At 36.2% G+C, this 19,489-nt stretch overlaps 2 protein-coding genes across 4 annotated transcripts in view; one reads left to right on the top strand and one right to left on the bottom strand.

The window, feature by feature from the left end:
- Naa20A (N-alpha-acetyltransferase 20 A) overlaps positions 1-4,633 on the bottom strand; it is a 55,149-nt gene extending 50,516 nt beyond the window's left edge. The window contains exon 1 of the mRNA XM_081772034.1: positions 4,448-4,633. Coding sequence (XP_081628160.1) covers positions 4,448-4,500 — 53 coding nt within the window. The 5' untranslated portion in view covers positions 4,501-4,633. The remainder of the gene's footprint in view (positions 1-4,447) is intronic.
- A 123-nt stretch (positions 4,634-4,756) lies between these two features.
- The window catches only part of GlcAT-I (Glucuronyltransferase I), a 35,052-nt gene continuing 20,319 nt past the window's right edge, over positions 4,757-19,489 (top strand). The window contains exons 1-4 of one of the 3 annotated variants that reach the window (XM_081772033.1): positions 4,757-5,224; positions 8,223-8,314; positions 13,607-13,737; positions 16,399-16,558. In XM_081772033.1, coding sequence (XP_081628159.1) covers positions 5,095-5,224; positions 8,223-8,314; positions 13,607-13,737; positions 16,399-16,558 — 513 coding nt within the window. In that variant the 5' untranslated portion in view covers positions 4,757-5,094. The remainder of the gene's footprint in view (positions 5,225-8,222; positions 8,315-13,606; positions 13,738-16,398; positions 16,559-19,489) is intronic. The other 2 variants (XM_081772031.1, XM_081772032.1) reach the window with 2 other exon arrangements.

Raw genomic sequence — 19,489 nt, 5'->3', positions numbered from 1 at the left:
GAAAAATGATGGCTTGTTAGCTCCTCTAAAAAATTTTAGAAATTTTGTAACTAAAAGTGTAATTCGGCCTGTAACCTAATCAAAATCATGGTTTAGACTAACCTAAGACGTTATTTGGAAGAAATAGATACGGAGGAGTCTAACAAAAGTCAAAATTTAGTGAAAACCTTTTTCGGCCACAAGCCATCAAATGTCATCTCCGCCATTACTAGACATATGCAGTAATGGAATGGGAGATGTAATTCATCGAAGCTGATTGCTGCGGCGGACCGGAAAGATATTCTACGTTCGTGGAGTGTGTAGCCGGTGTACCGAAGGAGTCATCTCTCGATTTTAAATAAGCAAGTAGATGAAACCTACTCTGCGAGAGGACTATTATTCTGTGAAACCTGCGGATAATCGGGTAACATCTTTTCTTATTTTTCTTATAAACAGTATAGCAGTTCAGCAAATGGCGTCTTTAAGAATCAGGATGTGTAACTAAAGTTAAAGGGCGTTACGCGTCTCTGAGCTTGTCAATCGTCAGTATCCACTTATGCTACAAGCATGTATAATTGAATTATTAAATCTTATGTGTGCCTCTACGTAAATTTGAAAAATATGTATGTTGATATTAGGGTAATATTTTACTTTGTACGTACCTTTCGATGGCAATGTACCTTGAAAATTTTGAATATTTAGATTAGATCGGTTATGTTAAATACATTACTGAATTATGTCTCAAATTATGTCCCGTGATGATGCCTTATTTTGTGAAATATTTGCTGTAGGTTAGGTTAGGTCTAATTTTGCAAATGTGTGATCCATAATATCTATGTAGGTTAGGTTAGATTCGCTTTTACCCGTGTTTTCCAAATTTAATACGTGTCTTTTATATATTGCAATGTGATATATGCTATTTTGGTGGGAAATCTTTATCATGAACGCACATGCGAATATTCCGCGTCTGAGAATTTAAGTATTTCGTAATTCATTTCATTCGCTTCAATATTGCTTTATGATGTATGTCAGTCGTAAACACTAAGATGAAATTTCTTTGAGAGTGCTCTGATATATATATATTAACGTGTCTTTTAATCGTATTTGTAATACATGCATGTAGGTTAGATAAAATTTCCATTTCTTACGTGTAGAACCGGTAACAATTGTGATGTGAGCGTACTTTCCTATATTTTGTCGTGTGTCCCTTTGATATTAATTTGTAATGCATTTTTGTATCCGTGCTTGCCATATTTTGTCATGTGCATATTCAAGACGTGTAATGTCGATAAAATTGCATTTCAAACGTGTCTATTATTATTATTTTGTCGTGTGCCCTTTTATAGTATCTCTTAATACATTAGTGGTTTAAAATCTTCTTTCGTATGTATGATCTTATTTCGTTGCACCATATATTTAGTTTTGTAGGTTAGGAAAAATTTGAATATAACATATCCTCCGATGTTAATATCGTATCTTGATGAGTGCGAGTAATAGATCTGTGCCGATGTGGGAGAACCTTACTCTGGACATACCTCCGGAGTTCGACATTCGACATTACTATTTACAAAATACTATTTCGTGCTATGTTTGTTTATTTTCAGTTAGGTAGATATTTACTTTGAACGTGCCATAATTACAGTGCAGAATTAAATGTTCGTGCCTACATTGATGTTTGCCTCGTTGGAAACCAATAACGTTGGAATGTTTTTCAACTTGCTATTCTCCAGTAGAGCGTATCCATCCCTCTATAAGTTTAATTAGTTGTAAACAGAGATAATAAGTTAAAAATAATAATAATTCTTTAAAGAGGCGTTTCAGTAATTGGACCCTGTCGAGCATATGTAGATTTTTTTTTTGTTCTCGCTAGACATTTGTAAATATATCGCTTTCATTATTAGTAGTGCTTTCATATTAAATGTATTATGCGAATGATGCATAGGCTAACGTAAAGTAATACATGATGCTACTCGTATTTTTTTTTTATTTAATTGAAAAATGGAATTGTAGTAGCGATGATACTGCCTATGTCTGCATAACTTGCATATTGTTTGATGAATGACAGGGACATTACAAGCAATGAACGCCCAAGTAAAAGAATCTTCTGTAACTACATAAGTAGAGGGGATGGATCGCCAATTCTTTGATTGATAATGAGTTTTATATGTATTAATGAGATATGTTTGAGAATCATGTTGGAGACTAGATATGTTAAAACAATATAACAATATCATTTCATAAAATGTTGATAAAGTATCTTAGAGATACCACAATGGAGGCAAATGTTTTTAATTTTTTTTTTTCTCTTTCAATCTGTTATGATGTAAATTGTTAATAAATTGGCACGAATAAATAGTCATAAAAAAAATTTAGCTCTGTAATTTCAAATATAATTTATACAATTAGAATTTATGAAGTTTTTTTTTTTTCTTCTTAAAAGTACTCATTAAGCTGAACAATGTTGACTCTTATTCTTGGTTGGCCACAAAACAAGAATCTGGAAACTTCTGATGATAAATAATAGCTTTATCGTTGTGTTTTCCTTTTCTTTTGCTAAAGCTAATGCAACCTGAACATTAAATCTAATATAACCTTGATTTTTTTTTTCCAATACCGTAAAAACGTATTGTTATAATTGGCGATACCATCCAGGATATTTGATTTATTTCCGAGATGTTCTTATTCCTGGAAACTCGATTTGTTATAATTGGCTCATCTCAGCCAGGATTTGCCTGATATGTATTCATTTCTTTTACGACCGTAAAATCGGTTTGTTATATTTTACCCCATATAAAATGTTCTTTCAATATCCTAATACTTGCATTTTTCCACCGTCATCGACGCGCCTGTCTCCTACGGACCGCACCCCCTTGCTCCCCTCTCCCCCAATGCTGACTCGGTTAGATGGGCACCTAACACAAGTTGGATTGTGATGTTGTGAGCGTGTTTTTTTATGTACTGAAGCTTTTATACTATAGGTACGCACATTGTACTCAGGAATCCTAAAGTCAATCTACATCCTCAAATGCAACTTCTCCCTTAAGAAACGCTTTTTAAGGCAGAAAGAATGCACTTCCTGCAGAGAAAATCCTATTTATTGAATAAAAGTATCCCTTTGTGTGGCAACCTAGTAAAAGAAATAAGTATTTTTGTATGCGTTTTGTAAATGTTTATTGCCCAGGGACATGAAACATTTAGGGCGGAGCCTCCTACAAGATAATTAACATTATTTCTGAATAATCTGTAGTTCGCAACCCTTAACAGTTGCAAAGTTCTAGTTTTGCTCAGTAATACAATACAGATGAATACGTATCAAGTGAAGACTAAAGAAAGCACAAAAATTGCGAATCTAATCTCACCGCCATCTGCGAAAGATTATCCCAAATTTTTGCAGGCAGCAGACTTAAATGGTAAGCTATACAGTTGTATTTTATACTTACAAGTGAAGGTTACACATGTAAAATTCTTACAAGTGCTGTATGACGATTAAAATAAGTGCATAAGAAACATGAGTATTATATACTATTTCTGCACGGAATACAAAAGCTGTATTTCATGTTTAGGTTATAGTTAAGGAGCCGTACTTCCCATTTAGGGAAGGACGAGAAACGCCATACTTTCAGGAATTATTCATTGACTATCTAGGATGTTAAAAAGTAGGTAATAGACTGAGTTCTTGCCCTTGTACTTAGGGTGTTTAGGTAGTGCAACAGTAAGATGTATCCTCGTGCACGGGAGATGAGAAGTAGCTGTTCTTAACTATTACCCATGTTTACAAGTGTAAAAAACTTTACAAACGCTATAGGAACTCTTTATGACTGAGAAAATCAACCCATGCGTTTTCACTGCCCTCGCTTACGCATACTCACCACCGTTCACGCGCCTGTTTCCTTTGGACGCGACCCTTCGGTGACTCGCCGGCTTCGTCTTCCTCTGACACTATATTTATATGAGAATTTTGTTATTTTGCAAGAATTCTAGTTGACCTATGAACTTTATCTAGGCCTTATCATGATTGCAGGGGCCAGTTAAGGCTTTGCTTGTGGGGGGAGGGCAAGAACACTATCGACATATAAGACTTTCACGTTTTGTACTACTATATAAGTAAACAATTGGCTAAAGTATTTGTATTCCTCAAACTCTTGGTGGAGCAACTGCCCTCCCTAAATGACGCTCCTGCATGATTGTTCTTTATTCTAATCTCACCGAGTGATGATGCCTTGGATAATAAAAGGGAAATTATTAAAAGAAATATGACTTTTAACAATAATTTCGAGTGATGTACCGAAACTTGACCTGCATTATTTTGTGTATATCTTGTGAACTTCTTGTTATTATTTTATGTATTGAATTAATTGAATTTGTGTCAGTGCATAGACAAAATAACAAGGTAGCCCTATGTTATTTTCTTTATGGTCAGTACATATGCTACTACTATACACAAAGAGCATGACAAACCCGTACTTACACGTTGTTGAACCTGAACATATCATTGCAAGTAAAGGGCCTGAGCGTTGTCATGTTTTATCGATATGATGCCCTAATTTGAAAAATTGGTACAAACACACAAATTTCTTAAAAGACAAACCACTTCACATCTACCTAGCCCCTTCAGACTTCCGCCATCATTGATATTGCAGTTTCTCCAACCATCCCATGAAAACAGATTATCTTGTTTGCATATTTTTTCCCTTCGTGGCATAAAAAATCCCTGTACCGATAATTTTGTAACCGTTTGGATCAATAAGTTCACTGAGATTTTAACACGATTTTCTACTTTTATTAGAAACATTTGTCAAGTTGAAATAACTTGATAAAAGGTATATAAAATTCTCGATTTGGTATGGGTGAGAAAATAACCCTATCCCGCCGATAACGTTTTTGTAGTTAGTGGCACTGACTATGCTACATTGTGCACATGCCCTTGGGCCACTTACGAGATGAGGTTCGAGGTGGAGAAGAGGAGCAACAATGATGTGGGAACGAAGATCCACGAAGCAATTGATGCGGGCGGGGAGAGTGTTGGGTTACGTAGATCTGTCATTTGAAGACTGATGTGAATATTTTTTTTATATATATTGTAAGATCTAACTTTTAGTTCTATATACGAAGATAATGTTTCTTGGCGTAACAAGAAAAGAATCTACACATTTTACGTCAATACTATATGAAATGAGACTGCGGAGAAGACTAATAATAGTAGTAGCTAGTTTTGTTGCAGTAATGTTATTTATTAAAACAAAAGGTAAGTAATTGGCCATTGTTTACCTATTTTGTGTACCTGCTAATTATATGAATTTAATCTCGCATTATAGTAATTTGTGAATGTCTTCTAACTAAATTGTAAATTTGGCCTTGCACTTGTAAGTTTATCGTAAACAACAGAAAACAATTCAGTACGTGAGTTCCAGTTTTTTGTTCTATGTTTATGCCCTGTAGGCTAAAGGAAACTGTTGAATAATGAAAGTGAATGGTAATGAAAGGAATTGATGGCATAATAACGTGGGAGGAAACGGGAGAATCGCGTGATGTTCACTACAAGCCATTTTACGGGGGATCAAATCAGGGTTCCTTGCACCGGAGGCGAGCGTTTTACCACTGAGTCACCTGCTATCAGCGTTAAATGTAAAATGTGTACAGCTGATAAAACGTGTTTAGACAATATATTGTATTATTTTTCTCATAGACTGTAGAGGTATCAGGGCATTAGTGCTGTATCGCCGGACCAATTTGAAAATAAAAAAAAAGAAGAAGAAGTACGAAAAATGTACTGCATTCGGTTATATTTGCTTGTGCATTTATTCCGAAGTTGGGCGTCCGCTTTCGCCAGATTTTTCGCTTTATCCCCTTTCCATATTTTCTGCAATTTGTTATTAGGTTCATTAATCCGTGCTTTCACAAACTTTTAAAAGATTTTGCTCGTTATCCACCTATTGCTTCATAAATGTTAAAACTGTTAGTTTATTGCCCTTGTACATTCGCCATGTTGATAACATAAATGCTCGTTTCTTTCCTACAATGCGACTGTTGAGTTACCTTGCGCCAAGTTGTTCCCTTCGCTCGCCGTATAGTCCCATGTTTATAACCGCTTAGGCCTATATATAACAAATAAACAGATTTTTCGACTCTTATATATTATCAAGCACACAGACGATCAAATTATCCATATCCTTCCTGTAAAATTTAAAAATTTTGCTGCAAACGGACGCCCAACTTTGGAACTTAACCCTTTGCTTGGATTACATTGAGTTACATTAGGTATGGAGTATTATTATACGGATCCATAGTATAAGTAGTAGGATTAGGAACTGGTTAGAAGTCCCGCAGAGGATGGTTAGTTTGTTCTCGACATGAAATGGGTAAATTAAAGACTTGCCCACATTTTTAGTACATTTTACAATCTATAGATCCATATAGTAAAACAAGTGTACCTTTCCGCGAAATAGTCCATCCGCCTCCACATACAGTGCCACTTACAATATCAAAAACAACCATTTTCTTAACTTTTGTTATTCCTCTTACTTGACTTCCACTCATTCTTAGTCACCAACTTAAATAAATTTTCCGGTAAGTCTTTACTTTGACTCCAACTGTGACTTTAATCGGTTCTTATAGGTTCAGTTACTTCCTGGAACTGTTTGTGCGTGAGTCACTTGTTGGAACTGTTCGTGCCTTTGGTGTGACGTCTTAGTTCATATTTTTCCCACTAGGTGTCTCTGTAGTCATGGTAGTTGGTTAGTGTGATGTCACATGTTCTTTGTGCATGTATGTGTGTGCTGCTGTTTGTGGCATGCGGGAAGCGCGTAATTAAATTGGTTGAATTGAGTTAGAGAAAACCTATCATAGTTATGGTCTAAACTGAAGATATTTTCGACGTATTGTAAAAGTGGACGTTTATTGGTTTCTTGTTTGTAATAATAGCAAGTGTGCTCGGTTTAATAAAACGACGTGTGTGCGGAAAGGAACATTTTTCAGTAATGTTGAGTATTGTGCATGTGTTCTTGGTATCATATTTTTTCGTGTGTGGAATCAGCAGTTATGAGTTCATTATTCATGAGTGTTCTATGGCGAAATGGTGTGTTTTCTTTTTTTAATTCATATTTTTATTCTTGATTTGTTTTGCATTTGAGTATTAGGCAAAGTATTTGGTTTGCTGCTGCTTGTCCTATTGTCTTGTTGAGATGTATTTTTTTTTTTTTTTTTGTCATGCACTGATTTATGATTAGAGACGAGTGTTTTTTTTTTTTTTTTTAATTTTTTCCTTCTTATCTTAGCTTTATAGTAGTGGTGTGATTATTTATTATTATTTTGGATGTTTTCATGGTACTTGAGCGGGGGGTTTGGGGGGCGGTAGCCCCCCATTTAGATCTGAAAATTCATAGTCACCGCTTCACCTGAATTGATGTTTAGTAACATTGTGGCCCTTTTACTTATAGTATAATTCTTAACATCGTATAGTAACATTGTGGCCCTTGTACTTATAGTATAATTCTTAACATCGTACATTACTTTCACTGTGTTAGTAATTGTAATCGATTCATGTGATCTGGTTCCGGATTCCTAAACTGCTCCCGGAATCGGATCACATGAATCGGTTGAAGTCACTGTTTGGCTCAAAGTAAAAATTTGCCAATTTTCCAATTGACCTAAAAAAAATTCCTAAATTGGTCCGGCGATACAGCACTTAACCCGAGAACATACAGAAGTTTGTTCTGAGGAGTGCAGTTTTACGAGCTATCGTCATATATAAAAAATAAAAAAATAATAAAAAAAGTAGGGCTAAAAGAGTGCATATGAATGAGGGATATCTAAGATATTAATTTCGGATGTCATTTAGTAACCCCCAAATCTGTCCACAGCTCCGGAGCCGGGAGTAAGGTAAAATATAAGAGATGTCAGCTACTCTTGCACCATTTGAACTGAGGATTTGTTTACTATAACCAAAAAGCCAATCGCTTTTGTACAACTGTGGTAAGTGTCGAAGTATTCGGTGGTCAAGTGCACTTTCTAGCGGGAATCTAGATTCAGCAATGTAAGAACTGTAAACCATTCCTGCTGCTTAATATTTATTTTAGTGTAGGAATGCAAATAACCACTGGCCTGGGGCGAGTGGTTCATCTGTGCGGGCGAGGATTTAATATCATACCGAAGATAAGTAAATGATATTTTATGTGTTTCTTAAGTGAAAGTTATAAAACTAGTTTTTTTTTTAAGTTAATAATTAGATTGCACATGTGTTACAGGAACAGCCCCACGAGACGAGAGGGAATACCATTTCTTTTCTATACCTGTAGAAGCAGAATTAAAGCAAGAATTAACGTTGCTGAGGCAACAGGTAAGTTATACTTGAACCGGCTCTTAAAAGAATTAAATGCCTTGATTTTAGTGCCCTTCTACTTCAGGTGTGCTCCTTCTGGTGCTGCTGTCGATATGTGATTTCCCGTACCTCCCTCGAAAGAAGAGGGAAAAGTTGCTGCTCCCGAGATCTTTCAATTGTTGGATGCTGGAGCGTTGCCACAATAAATTATTTCACGGACTTCGCTATGCTCTGTCTTGTTAGCCATTCTAAGTAGCCTACGATCTTCATTCGTCAACACCAAATGACTGAATGACAAATTGGCAATTCAGCTGAGGTCATTCACTTCTTTTCCCTAAGCAAAGGAAGGGTTTCTTCCGTCAGAGGGTGACAGGGCTGGGGCCGAAGTATGTTTGTTTGTCATATTTTCCGAGGGCGCACTTAAAATAGACAGGCTCTAACGGGTATTATTATTATTCAATCACCCAACGAACCATAAAATTCTTTCTTTGCATTGACTCATCGGTCTTCCTCATGGATACCTTTGAAGGTTACGGCCCGAAATGTTTTACAGTCACTTAGATAGATCCCTATTTCGTCCATTGTTACCACAAATTTCCAGCGGTCAACTTTACGTGACACTTGTACATGTTTCTGCCCTTCGTTTGTCGCTCTGCTATTTGCCGCAGTTTTAACGCATGAGCGCTGGCCTTAATGATAGATTGCCTATTGATTGAGCCACATGTAATTGTTTGGCCGTAACACGCTGTGTTAATGGACTCTCAGAGCTCACCATATTCCGTATGTTCTTTAGGTCAGGTCTCGTGTGTTTCGTTGATGCACTCACTCTTTGAATGCAGTTTCGTTGGTGAAGTGGTTTGGAGGCTGCTGTGCGTATAACGCTAGTGGTGGCCCGTCCTACCAAAAACCCAGTTCTTCGACTCTGTTATACTGCGTGGGAAATGCTAACGTTTGAATGAAAAAGAGCTGTTAGTACCCTTCACAAAAGCGATTTTTCGCTGACATTTTGCCCACACAACTCCTTCACTATTCTACACAACAGTTAAGGGACTGATATACATGTGGGTGCGGTTTTGTCTCTCTGTGAAACTCTTTTTAATATGTGTCGCTGTCTGCAGGTCATTCTAATGGAAACGGATCAGCTTTGGTATTACCAGAAAAGTAGTTTTACATTTAATGCTCTTAATTGGATTAAATGTAAGGGAAAGTAGATGGTGTTAGAGGTACACGTTTGAGATTTTCTTCTTTTATTTCTCCATTGTGGAAAGAGAAGTAAGCTGCTGCAATAGGTTAGGAGTTCTACGATTCGTATCTCCTGTATCATTTACGTGGTTTAGGGTAGAGTTCCTGTGCTGAACGATACAAATTAAAACAATAATACTTAAGTTAGAAGTTAAAATCTTGGATGCTCTGTTCGAAAACTTCGATGGGGTAGTTCAGGATTTTGCGTTTGTAATCTTTACGTGTTAAATTACACAAAAAATGTAATAGTTTTAGTGCTTAAGAGTGTAAGGTATATTTCTCTCACGTACATCAAAATACTTTGACTGAATATACATGCAATGACATATTAGGACTGAGATATTGGAAACCATGAAAATATGAAAATTTTGATCACTTGAGTAACTGGACATTCATTAAATCTTTTCACTTTTATAGATGATTATATAACAGTTCTTAAATCCCACGATTATATATATATATTAACCAGGGATGACTAAAATTTTCCGGAATTTAGAAAATTCCGAAATTCGGAATTGGCCATTCCTAATATTAACTCATATGCACTTTGTTCTTTGATTTATTCATTTTCTTATACGATAAAATTTACTGGGCATGCATTTTGTGTATGATTATTTTACCTGGTTAGATTTGTATTGTCCTGCTGGTTAATCAATGGAAATTAATAAAAAAAAATATACATCAAAGAGTTTAGTTCTATTAAATAATAGTGAATAACTCAGAAATTAATGATGCCGAATGGAAATTTAAACATATGAATCTAAAAGATCACACAAAGTATTTTGTCACACGGCGTAAATGACCAAAAACTGTTTCTTCTCATTGCATGGGATATCAGAGCAAGTGGCTCCGAAGTGTCGGTGAAACAACTGTGATCTGAAAACCTAGGAAGAAATGTATTTTTCTATATACATAAGGGAAAAAAATTAGCTCTTCCTTAACTTTTTGGTTTCCTGTTTCTCACCAAGAAAAATGTTTCAGGAAAATTATTTTTGCCAATAAGTGAATGTACAATCTATATCAAACCGTGTAGGCCGTTGCATAAAGTGGCTTCCAAGATGGGGAACGACCTGCTAGTAGAATATGTTAAATAGGTTGAGAACCCTGGCCGATTGTTATTTAAAAAATTTAGTTTTCGATGCTATTGATTTTCATTTGAAAATCATTTGAAGTTGGCAGCATTGTCACGCATTCACGTGCCTCCATTTATTGGTTATCTTTGGAGCCAGTCTCGAAACTTCTTGATACATTCATCTATTTAACATATATAGGGTGGTCCGGAAGTGGGCGTACTCCCTAATTGTACTTCTTCGAAGACAATGTTAACGAACATTGTTACCTGGAGATGCTTAATGAGTGGTTGGTGCCTCAACTGGAAGAAAATGGTATCAAAGACACTGTTGTGATACAGTAGGATCCAGTACCAACGCACTTCGCGATTCACGTGCGCAGTTACCTGAATCAGACATTTCCTGGCCGCTGGATTGGAAGAGGTTGTGCTTCTTCACCAGCTCCCTTTGCCTGGTGTCCAAGAAGTCCCTATCTGGCGACACCAGAGAATGCTCCCGGGGTTTCATAAAGCAACAAGTAAGAAACACTCGATATCACACAACGCAGGAATTACTAGCAGCTGTAGAACACGCCTTCACCCTCGTGACTCCGGAGTATCTCCGCAAAACATCTACTAGAACTTGGCGCAGAATTCAGCTGTGTTACGCCATGGATAGTGATCATACCGATGTTTATGACTCTTAAGACTTCAAGGTAACTGTGTACAGACATTCGATCATAACTAACACTGTACTGTTGAAACTAAAGGTGGTGGGGGGTTCCCATATATTTTCATACAGGAGCTAGTAGAATGTTAAATAGGTTGAGAACCCTGGCCGATTGTTATATAAAAAATGTAGTTTTCGATGCTATTGATTTTCATTTGAAAATCATTTGAAGTTGGCAGCATTGTCAGGCATTCACGTGCCTCCATTTATTGGTGGTATAATCTGTGTGTAAAATTTTATATGCTTCTACAATTACCATTGTATATGTTTCTCGCTTCCAATGATTGCGTTAAAGTAGAACGATACTCCGAAATGTGTTATGGTCATATTACTTTGATCTACTAAATAATACTGATATTGTTATATTAGTACAGTTTTAGAACACTAAGTGGTCGGGTTTAATGCCCATGTTTACCAAAGTATTATCGATATGAACAAACGCGCAAAAATTCTGTATTTTCTCTTTAAATTAGTTTGCGGAAAAAAATCAAATTTTGGTGTATTTAATATAGTGCTTATTGGTATGAATGTTCAAATTACATATATATTGGTAAAATGTTATAGGGATTTCCTTAAGCTAATAGGTATTAGAGGCCATAAGTTCCTTTCCTAATGTTAGAAGCATTATTCTTTACAAAGCAGCCATTTACATGTCAGTTATAAAAGCAAAATTTAAGTCACAAAAATGAATTGTCACGCCACACCAAAATTTTATGTGGTTTTAGTTCAGTAAAATTCATAATCTCTGTTGATACATTATTGGTTTTCAGTTTATTTAAAAGATTTTATAGGATATTTTATAGTAATATGCATGGGCGTCTCTGGCATGTTAAAATTGGAGGGGACGACGACTAGAATGCTAGTAGACCCCAACTAAAGTTACGTCAAAATTACGAGTAAACTGGAATCTGTTTTACTAATGGCATCCGCTCTTTCTACCTTTAGCATCGCAATTAATCATAACTTTCTTCCACCACTGGTAGACTACTTGCAAAAAAAAAAAAAAAAAAAAGTTTATATATAATATGGTTCTTAGGTAATTTCTTCACCTTGACATTCCTACTCAGTGTTCTTAAACGCATTGCAGCAGTCCAGTTTTATAGTCCTGATGTAGCTATTTCGATTTTGTTAACTAACAAAATCTTAAACTCTCTGAAAGAAGTCTAAAGATGACACTTGATTTGATTGCGAGTTTCGAATTTTTTATTTTCATTCTTCTTCTGTATTCTTAATAAGCTCAAAAGGTATATTATCTACCTTTTTGTTCTTCATTTCGCTGTATGTTTTTGAACTTGTCCAATGAACCATCCTCGATTACTTTGTTTTCTATTTTAATGTCTAAAATATACAGTTTATTCTTGCTGTCATCCGGCTCCTTATGTATTATTTCCATCTTCCTCAAACTCAATTCGCTCATTAAACATCATTTTTATCTTTAGTTTCTATATTGTCATAGTAGTTGTCCCTTGCTGCCCTTCTATAAAAATTTCCTATCATATATAATATTCAAATTTCTGTATTTTTAAAAAAAATCTTTTTGTCACTTCTGTATTTTTTTAAAATCTTTTTGTCACCTTTGCTTCTATTGTAGATTTCCCAGTCTTTGTAGATTTCCCTTCTTAATTCGCAGATAAACTTTCTATACACCCTTTCCTTCCTTTCTCCAGTCTCCCGTCGTCATCGAAACCAATTGTTGCTGATTAAGCAATGAAAGCATTGTGTGTCTGCAGCCGAGCCTACTTTGACTAACCAAGAAGGTAACTTTAAAAAAAAAAAAAAAAAAAAAAAATGAAAGTGACACACCTCAGGCGGACATTCTGATCACATTAATCTAATGTTTAAGAACAGACATAACTAATTTGTTCTGCCTATGTTTTTACTTCCTCCATATAGATCTAAATACTTTCAGCATTGATCCATTTATGTCGTACTCAAAATATTTGTGGGGGACGCATTCCCCAGGTCACCCCCGTCAGAGACGCCCGTGGTAACATGGCCAGTGTTATGGAAACAGTTTTACTGACGTACAAAGGAAACTTATCAATACTTCTATAGGAACACCAGAACGGGAGATACTTCTTTGTCCTTCTTCAACCGTTAGACAATTATTATTTTTAAATAAATGTTGCTTTGCTCAGGAATTTGTGTTTTAGTTTGTTAAAAATCGAATTTTCTGAATGAATGCGTGAGTATATAGAAGATTATAAATGCTTTTAGTACATATAAGTTAGTAATATTTTCAGTACTAACTTTGTATATAAAATCCATTATTTCGTATCTTTTCTTTTAGCTCGGAAGATATAAAAAATTAGCTGCTAATTGTGATAAGTTCAAACAAGAAATGTTAGACCCACGCGTTCCTACAATATATGCTGTGACTCCAACGTATGCTCGTCCAGTGCAGAAAGCTGAACTAACAAGGTAATACTAATTTACTGTTTATAACATTTAAATACCTATGATATGCAGTAGTATATTTTAAATATAAATTGCCTCTTTATACCTAGTCTTGTCATAAATACTGTCACAGGAAGGAGCAATCCTACTGTAAAAAAGAGCAGATCCAGAGATGTAAATTTATTTCCAAGAAGTGCATACACCACAAATACAAAATGTGTAGACATTACTCAGAATGACCACCATGCGCTTTGATACAAGCCCTTTGATACAACGGCTTGGCCAGTCATCAATGGCTGTACGCACACAATCCATCGGAAACGTGTCTCTGCTTTGATGAGGGCACGTTTGAGAGACTCCAAATTGGACTGACGTTTGGTACAAGCCATGGCCTCGAATCGAGACCACAAGGCATAGTCTAGAGGATTGAGATGTGGACTGGCCGAGGGCCAATCACCGGTAGCAATGAAGTCTGGCACATTCGTTCCCAGCCATGTTCTACGTATTCACCTTAGCTTTATGGGCCGGTGCAGAGTTTTGCTGGAAAGTCCATGGCTTGTAGACAAAGTGTGTGTTGCCTAAAGGTTTTACAGCTGCTTACAAGATGTTTTCACAATACACTTGACCCCTTGTTCATAGAATCGCAACTTTGTGACCCTGTCATACGACACCCCCACCAAACCATCAACGAGGACGGATGGTGACCCCGCTGAACATTTCTCATAACTTGGGAAGCTTCTCTGGATGTGTGAGCATACACCTTGTCATTTTGTTTGTTGAGGTGTTCTTCAATGTTGAAAATTTTCTCATCAGAATAGAGAATTAATCTGTCTTCTATCCGCGTACCTCCGAAGCAGTGCCTTTCGTCTCACCTTCCTGTTTGCTTCCAAGGGGTTAGGAAATGTCCCGTTGATCGACGGAAAGCACCTTCCTTAAGGTCACTTCTAAGTATCCTTGACATTGTCCTTTGCAGAATGTTCATTTCCCGGGACATAATTTTTTGCTTCCAAAGGGGGTTTCGACGAATTCTCTGCCTGACATCTTGGAAGGTTTGTGGTTTTACTGCTCCGCGGTCGGCCTGCTCTTTGGCAGTCACATACAGAGGAAGTCTCACAGTACCTTATTATGGATGGTCTATAAGACGAATCTCAGTGTGATTTTCAGAGGTTGGAAAAGTTTGAAAATTTATGATGCTTTGCAAGCGTTCTTGTGTAATGCAGTCACAGCTACACGGTTCTGTTCCTGACTCCACTCTATCCTCCACTCCACAATATCACGGACCTGCAAAGAAACATGAACTACTCAATTAACAATACACAGACTACTGACAGGAGTGAATTCACTTAAGTTTACGCTTTATAAACTCTCGGTTCCGATCTGCAACTTTTGTGACAGTATTTATGGCCAGACTAAGTACATGTGCGTGCTTCTGTGGGATTTAGTATCGCCTGTGTAACACTTACTGTAATGGTAAGAAGTTTAGTTTATTATGATGTTTGGATCTCAGAGTCAGTCAATTTAAGTATAAAAGAAACAACGTCTGTTGATTTTCTTCAAACCACCTTGAATGAAACTCTTGTTCTCTTATTCCAGTTTTTGTCGTTTGTATCTATTTTCACCTTGGGGAAAAAAAAAAGTATTGAGGAAAATTAAATAAGGAGGTGGGAATATTATATATATATATATATATATATATATATATATATATATGTAAAATAATGGAAAAATGAAATGAAATGAAATCTTTGAGTTTTACGTCCCACGGTTATGCCGGTTAGGCTAAAGGAGACGGTGATGATGAATAATGAATGAAATAGTAGAATGAAGAAAGTGGAAGGAAACGGGAGAACCCCGAGAAAACCCCCACACACGGTGTTTGTCCACCACAAAGTTCACTTGGCGGGGGCTGGAATCGAACCCGGACCCCAAGGTAAAATAATGGAGGTAAAAGTGTGTTTTGCACAATGATATTTTTAAGTGAATAATTTTGACACCCTCGTTCACCTTTTTATTAAATATATTTTTTGAAATTGGCAATAGATTGAGTGTAAAAGCAGTATTTTCATCCCCGGCAATATGAAGAAAATGACCAAATTAAGCTGTCTGTAAGATCTTTCTTTACCCACCGGGAATCGAACTCGGACCACTGTACCGTGTTAAAATCGGTAATGTGCACCATCTGAAAGAAAAAATCAACGAGGCAATTGGCACTGTTACGCCAGATATGGTCCACGGGTCTGCTGTGAAATTGAGTATCCTGGACGTGTGTCGTGCTATGAGTGTGCACACACAGAAACATACGGACATGCAAACACACTTTAACATGTTTTTTGTTACAATATAATGGATTCTGGTACCACTGCATTTGATTTGCACTGAATAAGCTATTTGATTTGCCCTCCTTCTCTCCCTCATTCAATACTCAAGTGCCATCATTTCTGCACAGCAGTTCTACGAAACTCCAGTATTCTTTCTTGAAAATCCTGTATTGTGTTGCGTGTATTAAGGGTAGTATAAGGCTGGATCTTGGAAGTGGTGAGTTAACAGTTATTGCTGAATTGAACTGACATAGATATTTTTATTTATTTTATTTATACTGGGAACCACTTTTGTGTTTCGTTAATACAACTGGAAGGAAATAAATGAGTACATTCGTTAATAATTACGGTTTTCTTTTGTTACTAGGTTATCACACACATTCCTACTAGTACCGAATTTTCATTGGATTGTAGTAGAAGATGCAGATGATCAGTCTTCTTTAGTCAAAAATCTCCTGCAGAAGTCAGGCATTAAATATACTCATATCGTAGCTCCGACTCCAAAAGAATGGAAATTGAGAGAAAAGGTTTGCTTTTATTTTTAAAATTTTATATTAATATTTTATTAATGAAACTTGATCCAGTATTTTGAAATAAAAAAAAGACAAGATCTTCCTAATCATCAAGGAAAAATAAATGGAAATTTGTGTTGGTTACTACTATCGTATTCGTCCATCAAGCTATCCTAGGCAGAAATTAAGCGTACTTGACCAACGTACAGATGAAAATGTGACCAATATTTATTGAAAACAATCTACATTAAATGTACATATAGATACTTAAAAAGATTGATTGATTTTAGTTTAGCGTCCCTTTCAGCAGCCAGGCTATATGAAACGTGGACCTACAGCTTAACGTGGAATCGAAACCGCATGAGCTCCCGCCGGGAATCGAACCCGGGTCTCCCACGCCATACGCTAACCGCTTAGCCATGAAGGAGCTTGATACTTAAAAAGAATATGGGGAACATTTATTTAATTTTTCACACTCCCCTCCATGTTCGTTGAAGGCAGATATAGTGCATAAACATTTACAATATTTAAAAAAATTTATATTTTTTCTTCCGGCAGTAAAGATCGCTACTATTTTTTTCACATGTTCCTATTTCTTATACCTAGGTATATTTTATTAATGGTACTCCAGATTCATATCTTTTCTGTCAAACGTCCTCAAAGTTGTATAACTTGAAAGATAATTGACGTAAATGAGTCTTAGGGTGTGTAAATTGGTTGATTTCGGTCTTTAAAGACAAGATTAAAAAGACAATAAACAGCGATATTTTAATCAAAGGATTCTGGAAATAATAGTATGTTGTTAAAGTGTCAAGTGCGATGAATTTCAGTGTTTAAATGCAAGTAAGTCAATATTATAGACTCAGTGTGTGATATTGAGTCAGTATAGACTCAATAACGTCAATTTCCTTCTAAGTTATAAAATTTCGAGTACGTTTCACAGAAAGTTCACGCATGTAAGGAATCTTAATATTAAAATATGTAGAAAATAGGAACATGCGGAAGAGAAGCGATCTTTACTGCCGAAAGAATAAAAACCAAGTAGTTCTTGAAATATCGTAGGCGTTTATACACTATATATGTCTTTAGGGACCATATTATATGTACTTTATAATGTAGGGTAAAGAACACACTTACGTGTCTTGCTTTTTCTTCTGAACTAAATTTTCTATACCATGCGCTTGTATCTTCTTCAGAGTCTGTACGTACAGAGTGAAGAGGAATTTTCATTACCCCCCTACAGCGCTTTCGATGGCGAAAGTGCAAAACCTCGTTTCTCCACTTTTTATGGAATTTTAGATTTTGGTTGCATTCAATTCCCCACATCTGAATCTACGTGTGTGCAGAAGCTCGTAAATGAAAAGCCAGTAAAAAAAACGTGAAAAACTAACTTTTAAAACCTCGTATAACATACAAGATAATGTAAAAGCAGAACGGTTGTATTGTTCTCCTGAAAAGTTTGATTTTAATGAGTTAGGTGGTTTTTCACTTTCACCGTCGAATGTTCCTTCGCAAATAATGATCCAATTGTTGTATATTTCATTGCAGATACCTCTCATTGTTGTAATGTTTGGTTCGTATTTAGTATATTTTATTATTTGTAGGATTCATGGCCAATGAGTCACATCATCCCGTGGGGGAACGAATTGTAAAGAACATCAGAGTTTATGGGTGACCTCACACAGGAAATCAATAAAAGGCACCTCAAAGAAATATTTCTGCTATTTCGTCAAGCCCCTCTCATCCAAACAAACGACATTGCGGTGGGAGAAGTTTTTTCGAAATAGGTTGCAAAGTTCGGATATCTTCACACCATACCTGGAAGCGGATCAATTTCTGTTATAAAATGATGGCGTACACACAGACACCCTTGAATAAAATGTTGTGTATAGCCTCATCAAATAACACTCTCCTGTTATTATTCTCTGTTCACTTCAGTTCCATCAACACCCATATTTGTAACATTCATAGGGAGTAATGGAACTTTCTTTCACCTGAGAGTCGGATTAATTATGAAGGGTGAGGTAATAATTGTATAAATACCTTGATTGTATTGGTGGTTGCATATTGCTTCATTTTGTTTTCTTCTTAATTCATTAGTCCGTCTTTTTTAAGCTCTAACTGAAAACATTAATTTTAAGTGTACACTAATATTTGCGTCACTTCATTGTATTTCTTCTTGTTTGAAAAATGCGTTTAAAAACCAGTTCAAGGTAGAGCATAAAAGACGGGACAAATTATTAAGGACAGAAGAAAAGAAGGCAAAGCAACATCAAATACAAATCAAATTAAAATATTTATACAGTTTCTAGCTCACTCTTCATAACTATGGGCCGCAATGGTTCAATAGTAGAACGTTGACCTGTGGTGCGTGGGATCCCGGTTCAATTTTAGCTCGCGTCAAGTGAGCGTTGTGGTGAACAAACACCGTGTGCGTGGGTTTTCTCGGTGTTCTCCCGTTTCTTTCCACTTTCTTCATTCTTCAAGTCCATTTGGTTTTATTTTCCCTTCATAACTAATCCGGTACTCATCAATACCGAACTCTGTTCTAGACTTAGAAGTAGAATTGTTAATGGTAACGGAATCCGAAAATATTTAGAGTTCCGGCTTCGGAACCTGAGTAAACCTTAATTTGATGTGCTTCGGAAAGAGGACCGAAGTAGATTACGATGTTTCGGTTCTGTTCACGAAACCGATAAGCAAAGTCCACAAGCGTCGTAAGGTTAAAGATCGTACAGCCTGTTAAAGATGTTCAGTAGCTGTGAAAGATAACTCGAGGGAACTACTTACAACAACGAAAGGTCAGTTTTGTTGGAGAATAATTTCTCTTTTCTCTGGCATTTTCAATATCGGCTTCGGTCATTTACCTCATAAACGTTTTTCCCGAAAGATCGGTTTTGACTCTGAACCTGGAACCTATTTTCTCAAAAAAAATTGTTTCGGTAT

The sequence above is a fragment of the Thermobia domestica genome, chromosome 9 (genome assembly GCF_964235325.1).
Source record: "Thermobia domestica chromosome 9, izTheDome1.hap1.1, whole genome shotgun sequence".
NCBI lineage: Eukaryota > Metazoa > Arthropoda > Insecta > Zygentoma > Lepismatidae > Thermobia > Thermobia domestica.
Note: the sequence above shows the minus strand (reverse complement) of the source record. Positions and strands in the feature narration are given on the sequence as shown.